Consider the following 21,984-nt stretch of genomic DNA (forward strand, 5'->3'; position numbering starts at 1 on the left):
TCAATTTATCCTATAGGGGGGTTTGGGTATTTCTCGCCGCTGACCTCACACCACACTGCGGTAAATCCCATGGGCTTAACCTCCGCGCTGATTGGTCAAAATACAATAAATTTTACACCTCAATGAATCCACCCAATTGCTTTCCGTGTTTCATTCCAGAGCAGACATATATAAACATATGCTCGACCAAATTGGATAGATTTCCATCGGTCAATAGTAGCGGAAGATAATTGTTTTATCCAGTCATAAAGTCTGCAGAGGTTCCAGATAGATAACTGATTTCAAATTGCTAATTGTAATTGAAGTTTTCGTCTAAAGCCTTAACGACATTCTTGGCATACCACATTTCGTATGTACTTATAACGAAGCATTTCATTGGATAGCATCTTGTACTAAGAATAGCCCTACATATAAATCCGAAGAAATTGCTTTCAGATGCATTCTGTAACAATCGCCGAGTTAGAAAGCCGGGTGAACTCATAAAAATCAAGAAATTTAAAAACTTTGCAATAAGTTCTACCATACAAATACTTTACTTGATTCGACCTCAAACGCATCTTATTCAAACTTTTCATGCGAAAATTTACTTGTTCTTCATTTCCGGTGGCGTGACAGTCAGGATATGCAATGACGCATCTCAGAGCGTTCCTTCTTTGTTGAAACAAGTTTTCCTTCAAGAATGCTCGTTTGACTTCACTGATAAAAAAATGCTGCGTCAATTCGAAACTTCAATCATGAAAATAGCCACAATTTTGACCACATCTTCGACGGACGTCACGGTTTTTGCGTATGTCACGCAACTGTGGTAATCGTTTAACCAGTCTGTCACCATCAATTCTACCTTTCAGTGTATTTGAAAACCATTGCAGGGAATACGCATTTGTAGCGCAGCCTTCAAACTATCAACACTACATTCAAGGCACTTTTTATTTGATGCTATATAGAGGCCACTCTCTCATTTTCGAGCCAAAAAGTTCGCCATGGAAACTTTCGTTTACCAAACAGCACGGCGGGGGGTGTTTTGACCACGCGCAGCGACTGGCACCCGGTGAGCGCCTGTGTGTCGACATATTCAGATTAAATTTTTCAAATAATTAAAATATCCCTAGAATCAATAGTGGGTGGAAAACTGATACAAAGGAAAAAATTGTTCGTTTACGTCGCTTTATGTTCATAAACGGTCTCTGTAACAAGGAGCGAATGATTCTAAGATGTCTGGCTGTTGAGACAAAGGCAATTAAAGGAAAGTTTTCAAAATTGATGTCTTACATAGTTTTCTCGTTTACCCTAAAAGGCAAAATTTTTTAGTAAGGTTACCTGACGCATGCCGAAAATTTAGCCTTGGGAGTAAAAAAATCGGAGTGTCCTTCGCAATCTCTGAAAATATCACTTTCTTTGACAAAACTCCATCTCTTTCGGTTGTTTCTTTCCATTTTGAAGCACCTTTTTGTTATCCTTCCAGACAAGTACTGTTTGGTTTCCAGTTCACCTCTAGGTTAATAATATTTCACAAGTTCCAATGTTATTTTGGACGAAGTAATGTACAGACAAAAGTGTAGCAGCTAGAGGGGAAAGTTAACAATGAGATCTGGGGTGTATAAAGGTCAACTGAGATTTCTCCAAGAATAGCTGTCTATATTATTTTTCTTCTTTTAAATACCAACTTCACTACAAATCTTAAGTATAACTGTACAAATTGAATATCTTTCAGCATCTAACTTAACGTGTACTAAGCTAAACTGAAGGTAATAAACACCGGTAACTACATAGTATACACTCCAGATAGATAGCATCACATTTATGCATAAATAAACTGCATATCAACTCAGCTCCTTCACATAAATGAAAGAATTGAAGAGTTTGGCTCCAAATCTGATTATGATCAATCAAGAAAGAAGGTACCATTTCCCCTCACTGAGCTGCATGTTCTGTTTTCCATGAACTACACTGACAGGAAAAGTTTTCAAAGAATTGTCATGACCCTTAAACCCATGAATAGCAATTACAATGTCTGATCACACTATAAAGTGGGTCATAAAACAACAAGTTTAAGATTGGATATCCAGAATAAAATTACAATGATATCCCAACATGTTTGACACATTAGAATGTACATCTGGTTCCAGACAATGGAGAGGTCAAGATCAACTTAGCTCCTTTCAGGGTGACATTCAAAGGAGAAAATAAAAGTGACAGGAGTGTTTTAAAAATACTATTTGCCTTAACCCTTTAACCCTTCAATTCCCAGAAGTGATCAACATGAATCTTCTCCTTATAATATCCACACATTATCCAACAAACAGGTTATAAGAATACTCAAACTTATCAGGTAGAAGTTGTTATCTTGATCAGTGACTAAATTCTTGTAACTTATTTACAAGGAAACATATAGGAGCTAGAGGGGAGAATTGACATCAAGATCCTAGAAGTTAAAGGGTTAATGGGAGTGCAAATTACAGTGAGTATGGGGAAACAAATTCGCAATTTTGACAACCACCCTTAATATGGTGTGACTTAATTCAAGGTCAACTGCATCTATGATCTACTTGCGGTCTGTCAGAGATGAAAACTGAGATATACAGTGAATGATGAGTGACCAAGACAGAATTTCTCCTCACAATATCAATACAATATCAAGCAGACATGTGATAAGAATAAAGAAAAATAGTAATTAGTTTATTAATTGATTCAATATCAAATTCTCCAAACTAACATCACAAGAACTGTACAGCAGATAGTGAGGAAAATTATTAATGAGATCTTGGAAGTTAATTAACCAGTCAACCTGTGTGACTCCTTAATACAGGTTAGACTGTAGAACAACTCTGCGCTAATAAAGGGCATGTTGAAGTCATAATTGCATTTATAGTTTCTTTTAATTAAAAGTAATTTTTGTTAAACAGCTTGCACCTTTTTCAAATGTGGCAGTGAGTCAGATAGGAGACCGCAGTACAAAGATCTGGCTGGATTTCAAAGCCTTTATTCCACTGATGAGTGTGGGTTGACTCCGCCAACTCCTCAGCTTTGTAAAACAGTTTCTTTTCAAAAATACTGTCGACCAAAACCACAAGGTTTTTTGTACCCTTAGGGAGCTCAATTGCAATACAAAAACATAGTTCCCTGATAGTGTGACCTTTGATCACACTCGCATAACGCTGGTAACTAAAAGAACAAGATTCTACCACACAAAAAAAGTGTCCTTTGACTTTATTCGCAAACAAATGTGTTCCACACATTGGTACAGAATACAACATGGCTGGGTTAGGACAAGTATACTGAATCATCAGTAACCTATGCCAGACTTTCCATCAGCTGGACGTAAAATAAGCAATAAAAGAATGGGTAAAAAAATATCAAGGTGTCAAAGGAAAAAAAAAAAGTAGTTAACCAACCACCTAGCATCAGTCCCTCACTATTTTACTTGTCTCCGCTAATCCAAAAGATTGGATTAAAATAGGATGTAACATCAACACAACAAGATACCAGCAGCATCCTTAAACCCCTTATCCCTAAGAGCGACTAGTACCTAATAATTAGGTACACCTCTGAATCACACTTTAAGTTAATGAGAATCAAGGAAATGATCACCAACTAAAGAAGTTCTTGATCGATAATCAATTTCTCCTTGTCAGCACCTTAAGAAATGTATTGAAAGCAATGGGGAGAAAATGGATACTGATGGAAGAGCGAAAAAGGTCAATAGCTATCTAATATTCTGCTTATCATAGAGATATTAATCAGAAATTCAAATCAGATACAATTTCGATACTGATCTAGAGTACCTGGAATGCAGTGATCACCCACACATATTTTTTTCCCAAAGAAATGTCATGTAAATGTTTGATACAAAAATTATTACACACTTTTCCTTTGCAGGAATATTTTGATTTTTATCACAAAACATTAAATCAAATCTCAGCAATGGAGGTGAAATAAAGCAAAACCCTTTGAGGAAACAACAAATGGCATATTGGTTAACACAATTACCTAAAAATATATTGATATTTGCATCAGCAAAAGACAGAAATAGTACATTTACAGCTGGATCTTTCCTGCATGAGGTGCGAATATCAAATTTTAGAAGGAGACATCATAGCATTCCACCAAAAAATGACTGTATTCAGCTTTTCATTGGGTTTGCATTAAATAAGAAGAACAAATATTTTTTCAATGACTAAAAGCTATTTTATTAATACAATAATGGCAAAAATTTTTTTAAAGATCTACTTATAATTGCTTATAGAAAAAGAAAACGCATGAATGCACTTATTAATACATTATATCATTTACCTCAAACAAAAATAATTCATATCATGGGATGATAATCAAATCTGTACTGTTTGCTGTACTGTTCACTTAACATGCAAACTCTGAAGTAATTGACAAACTGATAATTACATTCTATCTGATCAGTTATTGGGATTGATAACCATGAATGACAAACAAACAGACTGGATCAAAATTCACCAATCATAAGTGAAGAATTTTTTGATCCATTGAAAATATTACTCTTGTTTCAAGCAAAAAACTATAACTTTATAATCAAACGGTTCAATTTTTAATAAGTTTCAGGTAAACTGGCTCACCAGATGTTTCAAACTATGCAACATTTCATTTTTTTCTTCTTTGCTTTGGTATCAAGGGCAGCTTTTGTAGCTGTTCTAAAAACAGCTATCACTCCATCCTTTGTTTTTGCTGAACACTCCAAGTATGCATACCCATTGATCTTTTCACACATTTGAGTTCCTTCTTCATGTTTGACTGGCTCCTGTTTCATCTTTGCCAATTCTTTCTTGACGTGTTCATCATCTCTGAGATCTCTCTTATTACCAACCAAAATGATTGGGACATTTGGACAGAAATGCTTCACTTCAGGAGTCCATTTTTCAGGGATGTTCTCCAAACTGTCAGGACTATCAATGGAGAAGCACATCAGGATAACATCAGTGTCGGGATAAGAAAGAGGTCGTAGCCTATCGTAGTCTTCTTGTCCTGCTGTATCCCATAATGCTAACTCTACTGTCTTGCCATCAACTTCAATGTCAGCCACATAATTTTCAAACACTGTAGGCACATATACTTCAGGGAACTCATCTTTAGAGAACACAATCAGTAAACAGGTCTTGCCACAGGCACCATCACCCACAATCACAAGTTTTTTGCGTATTGCTGCCATCTTAAATCATCAATCTAGGGAAAGAACTGTACAGTCAAGTTAGTCAAATCACATTTTCTGCATCTCCAAGAAAAATTTGCTATAGCTTCTCCAGATAGGCATTTTCAATCTACACTTATATTGCACAGCTTTCAAGTTCTTCATCATATAGTCACTGTGTGATTTTTTAAGTGAAAGTGGTCCTGGAATGGTTTGTAACCTTTTACACTTAATATCAATATGCATAATTCCACAACGTCCCCTATAAATTTCTTAAGGAGCTGACAAGGAGAATTTGTTGAAATATCCATAGCTTCTTTATTTGGTGATTATTTCCTTTTTTTGTCATGACCTTTATGTGTGATTCAAAGGTGATATTGTTAGGAAACATAAGATGCTGGTCAAAAAGTGTTTATTGGTAAGTGGCTGATACTTCATTAATCTGAATGGTTCTTATCAATATTTCCACGTCAATGTCTCATTGTTGAAGTGTCAATCACAAGCAGTAACAGATGATTTTTTAAAATCTCCCCAAGGTAATCTCACCATACAAGAGAAAGAAACTATAGTGCTGTGTTGATGGGGAGTATTAAAGATAACTTGACTATATCAAATAACTTGATGAAGTGAATTGGTCATGGTAAAGTTTCCAAAGCTGACATTTAGAGCATTTACCCTTCACCAGAGAAAAAAGTGGAATTGTGGGTGATGTACAATTTATGTAGAGAAAAATTAAGCTATGGTATTGGTGGGAACACAGTAGCAGAAAATACACAATGCAATCTTCCACCAATAGCGTGGCTCCATCTTTCTGCAACAAACTGCACACAACCCACTATTCACTGCTCGACACATCAGCATTAGAAAATATTTACAGTGGCAAATTTACATTATCAACTCAGTTGATGAAAACCAACTTATGTCACCAGACCATAAATAATTTGAACCAAGATCTTTGGTGCGAGAGTAGTACCAAAAACTGCTTTTTTCAGTAGCAGTGACTAAAATTACCACAGTTTTTGGAATTCACTTAGAAAAAGTTGATAATTTTTACTATTTTCAGCAATGTTAGTGTTGACATCGCCATCCCAAGTCTCTTGTTTGAGTTCAGTTGGTCTGGTGTAGATCAGCTGGGTGTCGAAAGGTCATCTGAAAATTTTTCTTTATTCACATTCACAGAAAACTTGATTGAATCTTTCAAAAACATTTCACCAACCAAGATGCTCGACTAACAGACTTTTAAACTCTCCTTAAGTTTAGCCAATCAGAGGGAACCAGCGAGTTGAGAGTGAAAGGAAAGAAATTAAGAGGACATGATATTGGAATCTCTTCAAATCGGTATAACGAATTCAATAAATTACATAACACCATTTGAAAAATGAAGGTCTGATTGACGGAATGAGCGGCGGACAAACACTAAAATACTCGCACAACAAATTCAGATGAGCGGTTCTGTGACCCAAAAAATACTTTTAACGAAATGGCCGCCATTTTCAAGTTTGATTCACGTTGGATATTTGGCAATGAGACCCTGATCTACGATTCTAAGCTTTCTTTTAGATGTAATTGTGTTTAATAACCTACCTTTCAAATGTAAAGAATACTGTTCCTTATCGTGGGTTTAGAATACTCCCAACAGTGACTGGAACGAACGATCAACGAGCGACAACCCGTTCTTCTGCTACAGTGTAGTCGGGGGGGTTCTGCTATTCTTACCGCTGACCTCAGTTTACACGTCGATCACACGTGTTTTCCAAAAATAGACTTTAGATCTTCGTGATCCATCAAGGGGATGCTGGTTCGCGCAAAGTTTCTTTTTTCTATTTTTCAAGATTGATTTTTTCTCTATTAATGCCAATAGGCAAAACATGAGCTAATGTAATCCAGTTTTGATTGTATCAATAGTGTATTTCGGTTCTGTGCTGTCAATAAGCGATGCGTGACATTCGACTAAGACTTCCTGTGACAAGAACTGTTCGAGAACATGTAATCGGAAACATAGAGACAAAAAAGTGCCTAATACGATAAGTACGTTGCGGTTCCGAACTAAACTCAGACATTTTTGAGACGGGAACAGATATAGGTCTTTCCTTCTGTTCATTCTAGAATTTTCTGAGAGAGAGATATATTTATATCGGAAGCAAGTACGCCCCGACTTGAAACCGCCCCTGTTGTGATATGACACGCTATAGGCTATAACCCTCACTTGACTTCAAAAAGTTTGAAGTTTTAAGTATTTGGGCCAGGCTAAGTATCAACCCAAAAAAAATTATCAACGCTTTCTTCATTTTTGCCCTGATAAACTGTTTCCTTTCATGTCCTTCATGATACAGCGTTACACAAACCCTCCTGTAGCGTTAGTCATAGTAGCAACTGACAGTTAAGCGATAGTTCCATCAACACGAGGTTGAAGTTTTATTTAACCCTCACAACAGGCGTAATCTTTGTACGCGTCCAGACAAATATTACAGCGGCTGTCTGGTAAAAAGACACTAAAACGCCTCCTACTTGAGCAAAAGAATAAAAAGTATTTTTTGCGAGGCTTAATTTACATGAAAACCAGGAATTTTAATCAGGAGGATGAGGGTCAGAGGATTAGGTAGACCCGCCCAAAATCGTCAACTTTCGTAATCATTTCATCTTTATTACTATCATTCTTGGTATTAATATCATTATTAGACGATAACTCTGCAATCTTTACCACATAGAATGCAGATTATTGTATCGTGATGAATAATTTAGGTAGTGTCGAGAAAATATTTTTGAAAAAAATGTATCTTTGCGTGACCAAACAGATAACGAAATTTTTTTTATTCATCAGTAAGAAAATAATAAATTTATTATGGATTACAAGAGTAAGATAAACATTTGGAGCTTATTACTGTAATTCTTGTCGTTAACATTTCAGAATAATTTCTTTGAACAATTTAGGAAATATTCGGTTAGTAAACATGCAATTGGCGAATGGTACCTCAGTTTAAAAAGTCACGGGTCTTCCATGATGTTACAGCCGGCAGCCTGAAGTATCGTATTTCTTTTAAAGCTCTTAATTTTTTTTGTGGCTGAGGGTCTAAAGCTTAAGTAGCTTAGAGTAATCGCTCTGAGCGACAGATGTCTGTATATGACCATTGTCGCTTAAAAGTAATACGATGTAGAGGTTATATAGAGCAAAACTGAAAGCCAAAGCTTAACACGACACTTCGAACTTCTCCTTTAGCCTGCGGGTAAGCTCTTACGGTTTATAATGACTTCGCCCCCTTGGAAGTTCGCCCACTATCACCTTTGCGAGTTCGCCTCTCTACGTAAAGACAAATTCGCTCCCACCTTAAACAGTTCGCCTCCAAATCTTTCGACTCGTTTCCATATCACAGAACTTATAAATTTCTACTCGAAAACATGATATTTTTGCGACCAACATGCAACAGGGAGCGAACTCACAAATAATGGTGGATGAGGGCGAAGTTTTTATGGGGCGAATTCACCAGTTTAATACTCCTCGCATCACACCTGTGATTATTTTTTACCTCTTAAATGACACCCTCAACTCTTGCATCGATAGGATTGCATGTTATTAATCAATGTGAAGTATTTAGAATCTACTTGTCTTGAAATACCAGGCATTTCTATACGTTCTTAAGCTCTTGTATGAAAAACATTTTTGCGTTCTCTGAAACAGAGTTTGAACACCCACCTCTCTGTCCAAAATTCGTGGATCCGCCTCTGCCAACCGATCGAGGTGGATCAATGTCGGTGTCTGATCAACTGCACACCTACCCCTCTCCTAACTCACAACAGTCAACTGATAACAAGTTAGGGTCAATGTTGGGCTAGGGGAGGGTAGGTGCGTAATCGCTGAGCTCCTGGCATTGATCTAGAAAAGCAATAACTAGTTACAGAATTCCACATTTATATCTACGGCAACGACACGTTGTTTTCAGCGAGACCTTAGCAGCCGTTTCAAATACATCTCTAACTCCTTCCATTGCTTTAGCAGAACATTCTAGATATAAATGACCTTTGATCTTTCGACACATCTTAAATCCTTCCTTGCTGGTAACAGGCGCTTGCTTCAGTTTCCATAGCTCGTTTATCACATTTCTGTCGTTTCTCAAATCTCTCTTGTTGCCAACCAAAATGATAGGTACATTGGGGCAGAAGTGCCTTACTTCAGGAGTCCATTTTTCAGGGACATTCTTTAAACTATCAGGACTATCAATGGAGAAACACATCAAAATAACATCAGCGTCAGTATAAGACAGAGGTCGCAGCCTATCGTATTCCTCTTCTTTTCCTACTGTATCCCAAAATGCCAGCCCAACCGTATCTCCATCAACTGTAATCTCAGCCCGATATCCACCGTCAAAAAGTGTCGGCACAAATTCTTCGGGGAACTTTTTGCAAGCGAACGACGTCAAAAGAGAAGTTTTTCCACAGCCACTATCACCTACAATTACCAATTTTTTACAGATATATGACATGATCAGTGAATTTCTCAGTTAAACCTGCAAAATAAAACAGAGAGTAAATTTCACACGAAACCCTTTGCTAGAGAAGTTCATCACCATACTCAAATTTCAGAGCGAATAAATAAATAAGAGGGGAGGCGAAAGAATAAACCTTCTTCCCCCCATTTACCTTTACATAATTCTCCCTACCACCTCATCCCGTTATTTGAGTCACGCAAAGCTTTGCGCGACACGCCAAACATCGACCCAAGAGATTATCTAACGAATTCATAGATTTGTTTATAGACATCTGCGCAGATTTTAACAATTATCAATAAATGTATGTAGAATTAAATGTTGGCGATCAAATTTTCCGCTTACCTTAAAGAAATATTACCTCTTGATTACCTCTTCTTATCAAATACAGTTCGTCGATTGAGCCAAAATTCCCAGATCTCAGGATAAGCCACTGACGATTATGGTAAACTTTTAGGTGCCTTCATCTTATACTACTGTATCAGGGCAGAGCAGTAATTATTGGCCACTGATGAAAACATCAGGAAAAGTCCTTGCGTTGTATCCTTTTGGCCTTTAGTTGTCTTGAATAGAAACCAATAACGAAATAATGTTTGATTTGGCCGGCGTTCGTATCGCGTCAAAATCGTTTTGCGGAACTTAATTCAGCTGACGTCATTTCCGCTTCCTCGTTCTGTACGTGCGTCGGGGGATTGTGGGATCGTAAATATTTATGAACTTCAGCCTCAGCGGAGAAAAAATACCCGCTGCAGCTCAGCTTTTGGGATTCGGCTTTAAAAGTGCATGCAAAAAATCTCTACAAAATGACGTTTGTTACTGGCTGGGAGTTTGGAGTTTGATGCTCTATCAAGAAAACTCATTTGATAATCGATGGAAATGAAGAGCTCAGTTGAAACACACAGTGATTTCGGTGGCCTTTTTTTTGGCCGTCTTTAATTGCTGAAATATTGGAAGTAAATCCGTAAGAAATTTACTGCGGGCAGGGAAGCAAAAAATTGCCTTTTTGACGAGGCAAGAACAAAGCATAACAGAACAATAATATCAACAAAACAGCCCACGTTTTGAATTCGCCAACTGTCAAAATAATAACTTCCTTCTGTAGCTTTCATCAGAATAAACAGGACTCTGAGATGAACAATGTTATTAATTTTTAGCTGTTTATAGCATGTCTTGATAGCAATTGCATGAAGTAAAATTACTAATCTAACAAGTAAGTTATTCCATTTTCATTTTCCTTGTATTGATCAGTTATTTTGCGGCACCCACTCCATTTGTGCCTTGAACTCTTCCGGTGTATCAAACTCCACACACACACACACACAACAATAGTGCTATTGTTTTTTTTCGATACTTTACTATTCCCTTCCTTTTTTCATCTATTTCAAGTAGTTATTGAGCTTTTTTTCTCACACCAATGTGTGTCAATTACAATTTATCTTACTAGCAAAAGTTCGTGTGAGTTAAAGATAAAATTGACTTCACTTGACATGGATATTGAAGAGTGGAGATAGCAAAGGTTTACTGCAAATAGCGAATTTGACAGACTGAGTTAGGCTCGCGACTCGCTCTTATCTTTGTTCGCCTGTGAAACGTGAACAAATTACGCCTGTTGTGCAGGCAATTTGAATTTGCAAAAATCATCTGAAGCATTATATAACTCCTTGAGAAGATGCCTTGTTTGCGTTTTTGTCCTCTCAATTTAAAGAACCGGTATTTCCTAAATTGACTTAAGGAGGTAGACCTCCATAAATTCCTTCGAAGATTTTGATTACTTCGTGAACATTTTCTTCTGCCTGTAAGCCCTTTAATTCCTAAAATTGAATACCGAGATTTTTTTCCAGGGTCTAGGGTGGCGACTCTTACCTTGTAACTGGAAAAAGAATAGACTAGACTACCAAAACATTTCAGAAAAAAAAAAGAAAAAAACCTGCTGTCTGTCAAGCCTTGTCAAAATATTTACAAATTGAAATGAGAGCATCAAAATGTTCATAAATTAATTTTAATTATTTTAGATTACGCTCTGCGTTGAGTTAAACTATGAATCTAAATCAGAAGCCTGAGAATTTCGCGAATGTTAAATGATAACGGAGAACATAAAGGTCACTGTTTTTTCATGATCAGTTGTTCTGATTATTTCTAACTGACGGTTCTCAGCTCGGAAAGAATATCGAGTTCCATTCCATGCTACACTGCTGCAAACCCCATCTGGCCAAACTTTTACAATAGACGACATTTTTGCCATGATGGACGAGGCTTGTATGGTTTCGATCTAAGCGCAGCCCTGGCAGCCGTTTCAAACACATCTCGGACTCCCTCTCTCGTTCTGGCTGAACATTCCAAGTAAGCATGAGCTTTGATTCTTTCACACATAACTGATCCTTCCTCGCTTGATATCGGCGCTCGTTTATAAATCGCTAGCTCTTTCTTCACACTTTCGTTGTGTCTCAAATCTTTCTTATTAGCTACCAAAATGATCGGTACAAATGGGCAGAAATGTCTTACTTCAGGAGCCCATTTTTCAGGGATATTCTCAAAACTGTCGGGATTATCAACAGAGAAGCACATCAGGACAACATGAGTGTCGGGATAAGACAGAGGTCGAAGCCTGTCATAATCTTCCTGTCCAGCTGTATCCCAAAGTGCTAACTCTATCATTTTTCCATCAACTTCCATATCAGCTACATAAGTGTCGAAAACTGTTGGCACATGAGTTTCGGGGAATTCATCTCTAGAAAATACGAACAGAAGGCAGGTTTTCCCACAGGCGCCATCGCCTACAATGACCAGTTTTTTCCTCGTGGCAGATAACGACATCACTGAATCCTCAGTCTGACAAAGCAAAAAGGAGGAAGTATTTAGTGTGCTTTATCAGTTCAACAAACATACATAGCCCATGACTTTGAAGAAAAATTCTTATTTTTTACTGAGATACAAATGTTTGAACATTATTCTAAATGGTGAGGAAAAACGCGAGATCGTGTCTTGAAGGGAAACAGTTTGAACTTAGGCACTCTGGAGATCATTATTTTTCGCTTAAAAGATCAAACCGTAGGTATAAACAATGCCAGTAACTTTTTCAAATAATGATATTGCATGCATCTATTGTAATTCGTTTCAACAGTGCGAGCGTGCTTCGCGTTTAATTACTTCGCTCAATTACTTCACGCTTGCCGGTCAGTGAGCATTGAAGCGTAACAGTGGGAACCTTCTCATTAAATTCCCACTTTGTAGACGATATAAAACAATGTTTTTATGTTTCAGTTGTGAGTTACTCGTGAAATAAAGCACTTAAATACTTTGGAGGGCCCTCTAAAAATAAGAGTTGCTCGGCGCAACCGAGCGTCATCGCATGCTCTCTTCAAACTTCACGAGTGCTTCAAATCTCGCTAAAGGCACAGTTTACGCACGAACCAGCTGTTTATAATCATTCCCGTTAACTTCACAACAATTCTAATGGTTTTTTGTATTATACAAAGATATTCATTTAGCGAAAAGTAAATTGTGGAATTGACCGTACATTCTGAGTCATTCCTCAATACGTACCTTAATAAAAATCACTTCTAAGGAGGTCGTGCGTGAACAAGTCTGAAATAGGTAAAATGTCCGATATTTGAATGCGAAGTCCAACTCGTGAATGAGAGATAACTGTCAAACTCCTGAATTTATTCTGTTTAAGCGGAGGAGTTATTATTGGAAACTGTATATGACATCAGGGAATATACCTCTAGTATGTCATCCGGGCTTCTGATTGGTTGAAAACCCCTCATCTACTTTTAAATTTAATGCCTAAGCTTGAATAAACAGAAACATCGATGAGTCATAATTTTAATTTATGCAAACTAAGCTTACGATATATAATTATGCCATATTGTCAAAATTTCCTTCACTTTCGAAGGATACAGTAATTATATATTACATGGACTTAAAAAATCGAATGGATCGTGTTTAATTTTGGTCAGACATATGAGCATTTCTTTTTGCCATAGCATGTTTAGAAAAATGCTGTCGTTTTGTCTTGTCAGGAAGTGATGAAAATCTCTTGCGTTTTTGTAACCACTTTTTCTTTCAAAGTGCGACTGATTTTACAAGTGCTTGTCCTTAGGAATTGACGTCGAAGGATATGATATGATATGCTTGATCTAAAGACAGGCTCAGACATAAACCTGTTTCCCATCGCTCTCGGTCTTATTTCTTTTGGATCCCTCTTAGGTCAATGAACAGCGCTTTTAAAACAAGCACTTGTGTTCTCAAAAATTCTCGTTTCAAATCTTTTCGAGAGAAACAACATTTCATAGTTTTAAAAAATACTTTCTTATGTCATTCTCCCGGTATGAGTGACAAGCGACTTGCGTGACAAGAGTGGCGTCATTTCCGTTTGATATCATTTCCTCTTGTGAAACTTCTAGATAGAATCAATTGTTTTTCAGTTGCAGTTCACTGCTTTTTTCCCCTCATATTAGAGCCTGTGGTTTTAAGGTAAGTAAGAAAGTACGTCGCTATGCTTCGCTGTCATCATAACGTCGATAATGACAGAATCTGAGCAAGTGTGGATTTCGCAACATTGCATGGTTCGATGAGAGCGAGCGCGATATTGACATTGAAGTCTTATAATAAGGAAATTAGTCAGGGAATTTATTTTTCGACTGACAGTTTTGTGCTTGAATCACGATTTGTTATACACGGGTTTTCTCCCGCAAATGATTTCAAATCATTCGATCAAAAATTATATCTGAAACATCACAACCATTGAATCCGGGTCACCAGACAAGTGGACCTCCTTATGGAAGAGAGGGGAATGGTGTGAATAATGCGACACCATATGGGATGGGAGGTGTATCAATTCCAAGAGGTCTCTCTTTTCAATCAAGGAGGGAGGGGGTGGGGGGGTTCTTGTCTAGGTATCGAACGGATCGCCAAATCGTATTGTAAGACAAAATAATTAGTCAGTTTTAAATGGTAGGGAACCTCACCTTGATCTTATCTCTCATATGATCAAAATGTCAATTCTTCTGCATTGTCTGCCATGTAGTTCTTATAATTTAAGCCCTGAGAATTTGCTTTTGAATCAATCGTTATTCTCTGATTGACACAATTACTTCATGTCATCGCTTTTATTAATGATCGAGAGGAGAAACCTGCTTTTGGTTACTTCTGATAGAGAGATAGTTCGAAGACTAATTATTTTAACCCTTTTAATCCCAAGATCTCATTAGTGATTCTCCTTACTGACTTTCATACAATTCTTATGATGTTAGTTCCGAGAATTTGGTTTTGGATCAACTGATAATCTCGTAATTGATATTTTCCTCTGTTCTCATCACTCTTCTGCATCATATTGTATTGATATTGTAAGGAGAAGATCTGTCTTGGTCACTCATGGGATTTAAAGGGTTGACAGAGAAGCAGCGGAGCGCTTAGAAGTGTAGGGGGGGGGGGGCTCATGCTGTGTGCTAAGCCAAGTACATACCCCTACTCAGTCTTTAATGTCTCCTTTTGGAACACGGGCCGGAGCTGTTCAAATGGAAAAAAATTCTCACCACATTTGATTTCGCTAAAAAACGTTCAAAATGAATATTTGCCGAACGGGGGTGGAGTGGATTGGCGGGGGCTTAGCTTCCCAAATTTTCGTTTGGAGGGGCTATTCAATATTTTCTATCTCATTCTCATTTGCAGATCGTGGATTAATCATGTCAGCAATTAGAAAAAAGTTCGTCATCGTAGGTGACGGTTTATGCGGGAAAACCTGCCTTTTGATGACTTTCTCTGCCGGCAAATTCCCTGAAGGGTATAAACCTCGAACAGTTGAAAATGACGTTTTTAACCTCAACGTTGATGGCACGACAGTCGAGCTTGAGTTTTGCGACACTGTGGGAGAAGATGATTTCGACGTCGTTCGACCTCTGGCTTATCCCAACACAGATGTTATCGTGATGTGCTTTTCCATTGATCGACCAGAGAGTTTGGAGAGTATCGCTAAAAAATGGACACCTGAATTGAGGCAGCACTGTCCTAAAGCACCGATAATTTTGGTTGGGAACAAGAAAGATCTGAGACATGACCAAAGGATTGAAGAAATGTTATCGAATTTAAACCAATCTCCTGTAACAAGCGAACAGGGGCGCGAGATGTGTGAACGAATCAAGGGAAATGTTTACCTAGAATGTTCTTCTAAAGATTTGGAAGGAGTTCGAGATGTATTTGAAACGGCTGCAAGAGCCGCTCTTTTGAAGAATCGTGATCGTAAGAGATGTTGTATACTCTAAAATCATCACGTAGCCTCAGATTCTTTAACTTCTTTGATCGCATAAGTAATTCTCCCTTCAAGCTACAACACATATCTTAAAAGATTAGTTGGGAGAGTTTGAGGTTAAAGATGACTGGCACCCAGAAATTTCCTTCCCATAGCCGTGTCCCTAGTGTAGAATAAAGAATGTATTCAGTTTTGAATTGTTGTTATGCCCATCTGAATATTATTTTAAAAAGTAAAAATTACTATTGTTATTGAATTAAGACTGTTTATTTTCTACAATTTCTGTTAACATCAATATCAGTAAATTTACACTTTTGTCTGATAAAAATATATATCTTATATGAAAAAATCTTATTCTGCCCCCCGAGGAATCTTATCTTGTAAACTTTGATGAAAAAAAACCCGTCGTCAACAAACCTATCGAGGACAACAAAAACGTCTAAAAATACGAATTTTGAATCCTTTTTATTGACTTTGAATTTGGCCAAGAGAAGCTACCAACAATATTATGTTAATTTTTCGAACAAAATATAATTTTTGTCGTTTACCAATATTAGATTGCTTGGAGTTAAAAGATTACGTTTCTTTAATAGACCTCACCAGACACAAAACAGCCATTGTGGAAAAAATGTAAATAGTGTGAATCAAATGACCGGGAAATTAGAGATTTTTTTTCCTAGCTCGTTATGTTTACTTGTAGACACAAACATGAAAACCATGCATTTGTTTTTAAAACGTTTCAGCGCGTTATGACTTTGAAACTAAACTTGGCCCTTGGGCCCCAAAGCTCAGAGAGGTTTTAAATATTTCGGATATTTCACATTTAGTTATAGTATACGACACTTAAGCCACTGTCGAGGGTTGTATAACTTAGTTTTCAGTGTAGCCTTGGCGGCCGTTTCAAACACATCTCTCACTCCCTCTCTCGTTTTTGCAGAACACTCCTTGTAAGCATAAGCTTTGATCCTTTCAAACATTGCTCGTCCCTCTTCGCTAGTTAAAGGCGCTTGTTTGAACTTGGACAAATCGTTCTTTACGTTTTTATCGTGTCTCAAGTCTATCTTGTTACCGACTAAAATGAGAGGAACCCTTTGGCCACAGAAGTGCCTTACTTCAGGAGCCCATTTTTCGAGGACGTTTGCTAAGCTGTCGGGACTATCAATGGAGAAGCACATCAAGACCACATCAGTGTCAGGATAAGACAAAGGTCGCAGTCTGTCATAAGCCTCTTGTCCAGCGGTATCCCATAAAGCTAACTCTACCATTTCGCCGTTAACCTCAATGTCAGAGACATCAGTCTCGAAAACGGTTGGAACGTAAAACTCGGGAAACTTTTCTGTAGAGAACACAGACAGGAGGCTTGTTTTTCCACATGCACCATCTCCAACAACTACTAGTTTTCTTCTTATGGGCGACATGGGGGCTGCTGCTTTTCAACCTGTGCAACAAAGAGAGATCTGTTAGTGAAAGTGATCCTCGCAGTAATGTGCACTACTTGGGCAGTAGTGAAAATAAGGCCTGAAATAAATTCAGGTCTGTACGGGATTTGAACCCGTGACCTCTGCTAGAGGAAGAAAGAAGACATCTAATCGGTAACTCTCCCTTCCTGCTATTATACACTTCGTTAGCCTTATAAAAAGTCACCCTCAATCTCACGTATAGCTTTTTCCTCGCCATCAGTTTGCGCAACAATGTTTTGAGAAAGCAATCAAGGAAACGTTCCATTTTCTTCACTTTTACTTGTGTGGGGCTCAAAAAGTTATCTTGTTCGATGGCAAGAATAGAAGACTGAAGTCGAAAATATCATTGACGCTCTGATTGATGAACTCGACGTAATTTACAATCAGATAAAGAAAACACAAATGATTATTCCATTCTAGAAAAAAGGGAAAAAACCTTTGAATGATTTAGTTTAAGGAACACCAAACTCAAGACTACGTGATATTTTTAAAATCCTACCGAACAACCTTCTCGACTCACCGAGTTACGTAGGTAAGTCTGTACTCGAGCAAAGCGGAGCTTCTCCCGGTTTCCTTTGCATGAAGCGACTAGACGTATCACTCCTCGCCCGCTGACTGGAATACCGGTCCACCGCAAGTTTAACCCCTAGCATTTCATCAGGTTTCCCTGGTAATTCCCCTTACCTTGGCGATTATTGTGTCATTTCCCAGTCAGCAAAGTCACTCGTTTAGCCATTGCATGTATAATATACAGTGTATAGAATATTATAGTCTATTGAATATTGACGATAAATTTTCAATGTAATCGCCGTAATAAAGATAGGCATCAGACTCTAACCACTGAATCTTGAAGAAATCTTGCGATTTTTTTTTCTATAAACAGTTGGCTATTGTATATTTCAGATGACGCAATGGCATGGATGTCAACTTACCTTTATCAATCAAAGCAACAGGGCTCTCCTTACAGAGGCAGTTCTGCTTGAGGATGCACTGCTTAATGAACGTTGTAGGCCGAACGTAAGACTTTTTCATATAAGTAACACTGTTCATTAAGCCTCAAATTTATTCTTTCATAGCGCTGTTTTTATTAATGGCAACTGACGTATCACTTACGTTAGATCTTGAGGAAAATCCCTAGGGTTTTATGCCTTCCTCCGATTGGTAGAAGGTATCGTTCATCGTTTACCCATGAATATAACCAATCTAACATTGTAACAAAGCTTCTGATTCGACAAACATTTGGGCTAAAAATAGCTAGAGATATAATCCTTACCAGAAAACGAAAACGGTCGCATTTACATTTACCCTTTTGGGACGATGACATCGATTGAATGTAGATGCGCTGCTTATGAAGAGCAAAAGTTAAGACTTCTTGATAGATAATAGATGAAAAAATGTACATGTTTCTTTAGGAGACCGTTGAAATTTTATTTCAAACAAAATCCTCTACAGGGTTATTTAGTACTATCTACTAACTTGGCCACTATAAAGAGTTAAAAAGCTGACGTTTCGAGCGTCAGCTTTTTAACTCTTTACGGTGGCCAATTTACGTTATCAACTCAGTTGATAATACTTAATTACCGTGTCATACTCTCCCACCGACGCAGCGCCACAGTTTTCTGAGAAACTTACCCCCAAAATCTTTGACAGTTGAGCATCTTAAGATTGCGTTACTTATGATACCGTGACTATGGATTGACGAGCTTTCGCCATTCACGTGTCATTTCCGGTTGCTCAACCTTCCCTTTTGTTAAGGCTTTCATCATACACTCTTTTGGTATAACACTATTAATCCCTATCAACTTCTTTTTCCGCGTTCGACACAGGAGAACGTATACTCTTCGCGGGTTCAATTATGGCCTGGATTTTACTACGCCGAGTCAAAAATACCCATTCCTGAGCTGGTACGAAGCCACTTTACTACTGCATAATTATCAGGCTAGTATAACAAGAGTCGAACCAGTATTAAAGCGGTCACCCACTGATCGCTTAATGGCTCCACAGAATAGGGGTGATTTAAGAAACGATAAAAAACACCATTTAATGCCACCATTGACCGCTAAATGTACAAAAACCCACTCAAAAATAATTCTTACTTTTAGTAGGGAGATGAACATGGATTAAATTTTACTTGAAAGATTAGTCTTCGTTTTATTTGAGCAATTCTGCCCTAATTATTGGTTCAGTACAGGTGAAACACAATCCAAAAAGTTCGTTGGGACTCAGTTAAGGGTGACCACGACCACTTAACCCGTTACAGCCTAACACCAGTATGCATATTCTCCATACTGTTCTCTATACATTTCCCAAGAAGACAAGGAGAATTTGTTTACTCATCAAGAACTTCATTAGTTGGTGATCATTTTCTTTCTTCTTGTGACCTTAATGTGTCACGGGAGGGGTGAATTGTAGGGAGAAATCAGATGCTGGTCAGTCTTAGGGGCTGAAAGGTTGACAGAGGTGACCGCTTATTAGGGAAGAAAATTACAGTGGTTGATGGGAAACAAATTTAGGACTTTGACAACCGGCTGCTTAATGCAGCTTCGACTGTAAACAGCGGTTTCAAAGACTAACTCAGATTGATGACAAAATGTTGTTTACAGTAACTTTCTTCACTAATGAACGGATTTACTTTCAAGAGCCAGTTACAATGGAATCCGAATTCCTGTTCTTTTACGCCGAATTCACGATAGGAGGGGCTCTTAGATTATAAGTAATAGCGTTTTATTTAGTGCAAGTATTTTGCAATGTTATTGAGTAGACTTCCATCATTTTAATCAGAGATATCAATAAATCAAACCTGTAAAACCAAGCTATCATGTTTTGGCTGACTAGCTTGCAAAATACATTATTTCCATTTTCTTTGGCTACATATGAAGAGTCTAGAGTAAAGAAGAATACTATATATCTAGAAAATTGTTCACTAATTTCTATTACGCACGACGCAACGATGCACGACGCACGAGTAGAGCGTTGGCTTCTCTTCTCTACTTTTTTTGCTTGCAACCTCGGTACTGGTTGCCCTCGTTGTCATGGTTTTCTTTAAGTACCCAAAGAAGCTCGATCAAGACGGTTACGAAGCCTTTTTCCTCTGCACCAGTGTATTTAAACACCTGTTTAGACTCACAAAAGAAAAAAAAAACATTATTTAATTGCTTTCTGTTTAATGACGAGGATGCAATCGAGCCTTTGCCACGCACGATTGCTTTTGCATAGGGCGGTCTCGTGATTACAATGCACAAACTGCATGATTGACACCTAGTTATGTTGCTCCTTCATGCTAGTTAGTATAAATTGGACGTCTTCAATTCACAGTCTGTCAACCGCCGAGAGCCCTGCACTTAACCTCTTAGTGTACTAAGGTCACTGTTATAATCACAAAATATTTCGCGTACAGCCATGGGTCTGAAATTTGTTCTTTTAGTTTTACTGGACCTCACTGCTCTCTTATTTAACTCGGAAATGCTGTGGTGTTGCTACCGTAACAAAATGATGTCCAAGTTTCTCAAAAAAAGCAGAGCGTTGTGTATCATCCAAGGCATATGCCAGCTTACCATTCTCGCTACAGCCTCAGTTCAAGCCGTAATGGATTGCTACATCGATGATCAACGCTCAAATTCGTGTCAGATCCTCGAATTGGTTTTACTCTCTACAATGTTCCTGCATGTGTACAATTTAATGGCGATTTTAACCATGTATTTTGGCCGAATTCTTCCGTGTGACACACGCAAGCAAAATACTTCATTTAAATTGTATGCCACACTTTCCATGGGATTCATCGAATCAGTTGTTCTGTTATGGTTTAATATTTTCCCTTCAATGAACTACTCTGAAGTATCTGTAAAGGTTCTGTTCGTTGTGACTTTGATGTTGTTCTTCATCACTGTTTCAAGAAATGGCCCCAGCGATAAAATGGACCAAGCGGAACCACTGATTACAAAAAGACGTGTTTTCATTGTCATAGGCTTGCTGCTGTGCTTATTTCTCGTTTACCGCGACGAGTCATCATCATTGCTCTGGGATTTTGAAGCATCCGAAGTTGCCAAAGAAGTGCTTTTCATCTTCACCCCGAAATTTATCTTTGGAGTTATTCTACCTGTAACATTCTGCGATTTGATCGAATTTAGAGCAAAAGAGGAGATTACAACAAAAACTTTTATAATATAGAGGGAGTTAATTCTTAAGATAACCTCAGAAGTTGCCTTTCATTTTTTTTTTCCATTTCAAATATCCTAAATTTGGACAAACACGTGTGTTGAATACTTAAAATATGCATTCACTTGAAAACTGTCTCCGTAATGAAGAATTTCACAGGTACCAGCCATTTTGCAGAATAACATGTCACTGGATAAGAAAAGCGTCCATTGTGTTATGCCTTGTTCTTCGAAGCCTTCCGACACAAGTAAATGAGGTGGACTAAAGTGGTAGGGTATTCTGCAGTTGCTCTAAAAAACATGGCTTTTTATCTCACGAAACTCAGCTGGCGATCGCGTGATATAGGCCTTCAAACTTCACTCTGTAGAGTTTGTCAAATTTCACGAATGACGAATACTGTGTTAGTTGTACTAATGCCTACTCGCGTGTTAATGATATTTCTTGAAAATAATAAAGCAAATAAACACGCATATTAATACGAGA

The 21,984-nt window shown here is 37.8% G+C and overlaps 3 protein-coding genes and 2 pseudogenes across 7 annotated transcripts; 1 reads left to right on the top strand and 4 right to left on the bottom strand.

The window, feature by feature from the left end:
- Window positions 1-3,186: 3,186 nt before the first annotated feature.
- Window positions 3,187-7,209, bottom strand: LOC113672514 (ras-like GTP-binding protein RHO pseudogene; annotated as a pseudogene). 2 transcript variants are annotated; one of them, XR_016186541.1, is made up of 2 exons: window positions 6,740-7,209; window positions 3,187-5,202 (listed from the first exon to the last, which is right to left on the bottom strand). The product of XR_016186541.1 is annotated as a ras-like GTP-binding protein RHO pseudogene, transcript variant X1 (transcript). The 2 variants fall into 2 exon arrangements; XR_016186542.1 differs by having other exon boundaries at window positions 3,187-5,190; window positions 6,740-7,071.
- A 574-nt stretch (window positions 7,210-7,783) lies between these two features.
- LOC149044791 (ras-like GTP-binding protein Rho1 pseudogene) lies at window positions 7,784-10,286 on the bottom strand (annotated as a pseudogene). The gene is made up of 2 exons (XR_016186540.1): window positions 9,982-10,286; window positions 7,784-9,657 (listed from the first exon to the last, which is right to left on the bottom strand). The product of XR_016186540.1 is annotated as a ras-like GTP-binding protein Rho1 pseudogene (transcript).
- A 1,333-nt stretch (window positions 10,287-11,619) lies between these two features.
- Window positions 11,620-13,900, bottom strand: LOC149044792 (ras-like GTP-binding protein RHO). Its single transcript, XM_089206224.1, has 2 exons — window positions 13,180-13,900; window positions 11,620-12,465 (listed from the first exon to the last, which is right to left on the bottom strand). Exon 2 carries the CDS (start codon window positions 12,448-12,450, stop codon window positions 11,854-11,856), a length of 597 nt encoding a protein of 198 aa, XP_089062350.1. The 5' UTR covers window positions 12,451-12,465; window positions 13,180-13,900; the 3' UTR covers window positions 11,620-11,853.
- Window positions 13,825-16,142, top strand: LOC113672516 (ras-like GTP-binding protein RHO). Its single transcript, XM_027188804.2, has 2 exons — window positions 13,825-14,112; window positions 15,310-16,142. The coding sequence occupies exon 2, from the start codon at window positions 15,324-15,326 to the stop codon at window positions 15,897-15,899; it is 576 nt and encodes a 191-aa protein (XP_027044605.2). The 5' UTR covers window positions 13,825-14,112; window positions 15,310-15,323; the 3' UTR covers window positions 15,900-16,142.
- Window positions 16,138-18,428, bottom strand: LOC113672517 (ras-like GTP-binding protein RHO). 2 transcript variants are annotated; one of them, XM_089206225.1, is made up of 2 exons: window positions 18,279-18,428; window positions 16,138-17,324 (listed from the first exon to the last, which is right to left on the bottom strand). In XM_089206225.1, exon 2 carries the CDS (start codon window positions 17,302-17,304, stop codon window positions 16,714-16,716), a length of 591 nt encoding a protein of 196 aa, XP_089062351.1. In that variant the 5' UTR covers window positions 17,305-17,324; window positions 18,279-18,428; the 3' UTR covers window positions 16,138-16,713. The 2 variants fall into 2 exon arrangements, with proteins under 2 accessions (XP_089062351.1, XP_089062352.1); XM_089206226.1 differs by lacking the exon at window positions 18,279-18,428 and adding an exon at window positions 17,867-18,004.
- Between the last annotated feature and the right edge of the window lie 3,556 nt (window positions 18,429-21,984).

The sequence above is a fragment of the Pocillopora damicornis genome, chromosome 5 (genome assembly GCF_964200805.1).
Source record: "Pocillopora damicornis chromosome 5, jaPocDami1.2, whole genome shotgun sequence".
NCBI classification, from domain to species: Eukaryota; Metazoa; Cnidaria; class Anthozoa; order Scleractinia; family Pocilloporidae; genus Pocillopora; species Pocillopora damicornis.